We start from the raw sequence: 1,731 nt of genomic DNA on the forward strand, positions 1-1,731 counted from the left end.
GAGCTTCTGCAGATTGGCCCTTGACTCGTTCAGTTGACGAGCAGAAACCTCTTCCTTCTCAGCAAACTCTTTCTTGGCCAGCTTGAGCTCCTCCAAGGCTCCTTTAAGCGACGTGTCGTATTTATCAATCACGACATTCATCGTGCTATCACCCTGAGCACGCGACACAATGGAAATCGTGAGAGGTTAGGAGTCAAGGAATTTAAAAAAAAAAAGGAGGACGAGGTCGTTTACCAGCAGTTTGGCCCTCGCAGCTTCTTCGTATTCACCCCCGAAGATAAGGTCTTTCACAGCAGGAAGAGGTTTCGCCCTCCCTCTTAATTGACAGAGATACTCTCCACATTTCTCTGGAACGTACACTAAGGGAGCCGGTCCCTCATAATGGAAGTCGACCTTATCGGGAAAGCTGAATCCGGGAGCCCTCCTTAGGATAGCCGAGCCACGGGAAGAAGTACCGATCTGGACGGCCCCTCCTCCGACGGGAACTGGAGTTCTCTCGCGAGGAAACGTCAGAACAGGAGACCGCCTCTCATCATCGTCTTCGTCATTTCCCCTCCTTATCAGGAGTGGTGACCCTTCGCTACCTTCCTCGGAATCATCCGAGCAGGCGGCATTAAGAGAAGTCTCGCGTTCCCCTCCTTCACTTACTCCCTCCTCGTCATTCCGTCCCTCCGAGGCTTCAGCCTCAGAACCCCCCTCTTCGGGCTGAATTTCTTCTCCTCGAGCACCCTCTTCCTCTTGCTCGATCTGCTCGTCAGCATCTTCCAACTGCTCGCCGGTGGACTTCTTCTTTGTCCTTTTCTTCTTGCTCTTCTTCCGGGGCTCACTGGAAGGAGGGACATCACTCGTCTCCTCAGTACTCCTCCCGGCTCCCGAACCATCGCCTCTTTTTCTTTTCTTTCCCTTCCCCACACTTCTGGCATCGGAAGGGAAAACCTCGTCAGAACGAGGAACCGCCGTCGAGGGCCCTTCCCCGCTAGCCAGCCCCAGCTGGGCCGCTATTATTGCGCTCAAATCAGGAAGAGTGCCCATCTTCTTCGCCTCGGTGATTTGTTTTTGGATGTCCCTCGGAAAAATGTCCAGTCGCTTAGCACGAATGAGAAGAACGGTCGGAAGGTCGGATCTCCACTCTCCTGAAAACATAAGGCAGAAGGGTCAGGACGCGACAGAAAAAAAGGGGCACAGTCTAGAGGTGCGAGATAACGTACTTCGAGTGATTCGATCCTTAAGCTCACGGATCCTTTCGACGGAGATCTCAGACCAACGATAGACTCGAAGCAGAGCGACGGCGCGAACACTCCTCAAGAAATCTTCGGGATAAGCTGGGGAGGTAGGATGGCCAACAACATACAAAGCAAAAAAATGGTTGGTTAGAATCGACAATTCGCTTACGGTTCGCGACAGAGTATTTTACCCCAAGAACGGTTCCAAAGAACTCGATAATCATCTTGGGGAGGCTCCTCGAAGGCCGAGCTGTCGGACTTAAGGAAGAAGTAGGAGCGCTGCCAATTCTGCGTCTTCTTGTCGTCACACACAATTGGCTTAGGAAAGGATTTATCTAGTTCCATCTCAACTAAATTTTTTGCTTCACCCATTTGAGTTAGATCAAGACGTGGCTTGTGAGTAAAAATTGGTTCCCCGATTCCAGATGCAATGTGACTAATACCAAGGCAAGAATCTATCGAAAATATTTTTGATGTTACCAAACAGGCGAGGTCGAAATCTCTTGGC

General features: G+C 50.9%; 1 protein-coding gene across 1 annotated transcript in view; it reads right to left on the minus strand.

Moving 5' to 3' along the window:
- The window catches only part of LOC106338410, a 41,245-nt gene extending 39,763 nt beyond the window's left edge, over positions 1 to 1,482 (minus strand). The window contains exons 1-3 of the mRNA XM_013777393.1: positions 1,209 to 1,482; positions 235 to 1,133; positions 39 to 153 (exon numbers count right to left, since the gene is read on the minus strand). Coding sequence (XP_013632847.1) covers positions 39 to 153; positions 235 to 1,032 — 913 coding nt within the window. The 5' untranslated portion in view covers positions 1,033 to 1,133; positions 1,209 to 1,482. The remainder of the gene's footprint in view (positions 1 to 38; positions 154 to 234; positions 1,134 to 1,208) is intronic.
- Positions 1,483 to 1,731: the final 249 nt, after the last annotated feature.

This window comes from Brassica oleracea, chromosome C4 (genome assembly GCF_000695525.1).
Source record: "Brassica oleracea var. oleracea cultivar TO1000 chromosome C4, BOL, whole genome shotgun sequence".
NCBI classification, from domain to species: Eukaryota; Viridiplantae; Streptophyta; class Magnoliopsida; order Brassicales; family Brassicaceae; genus Brassica; species Brassica oleracea.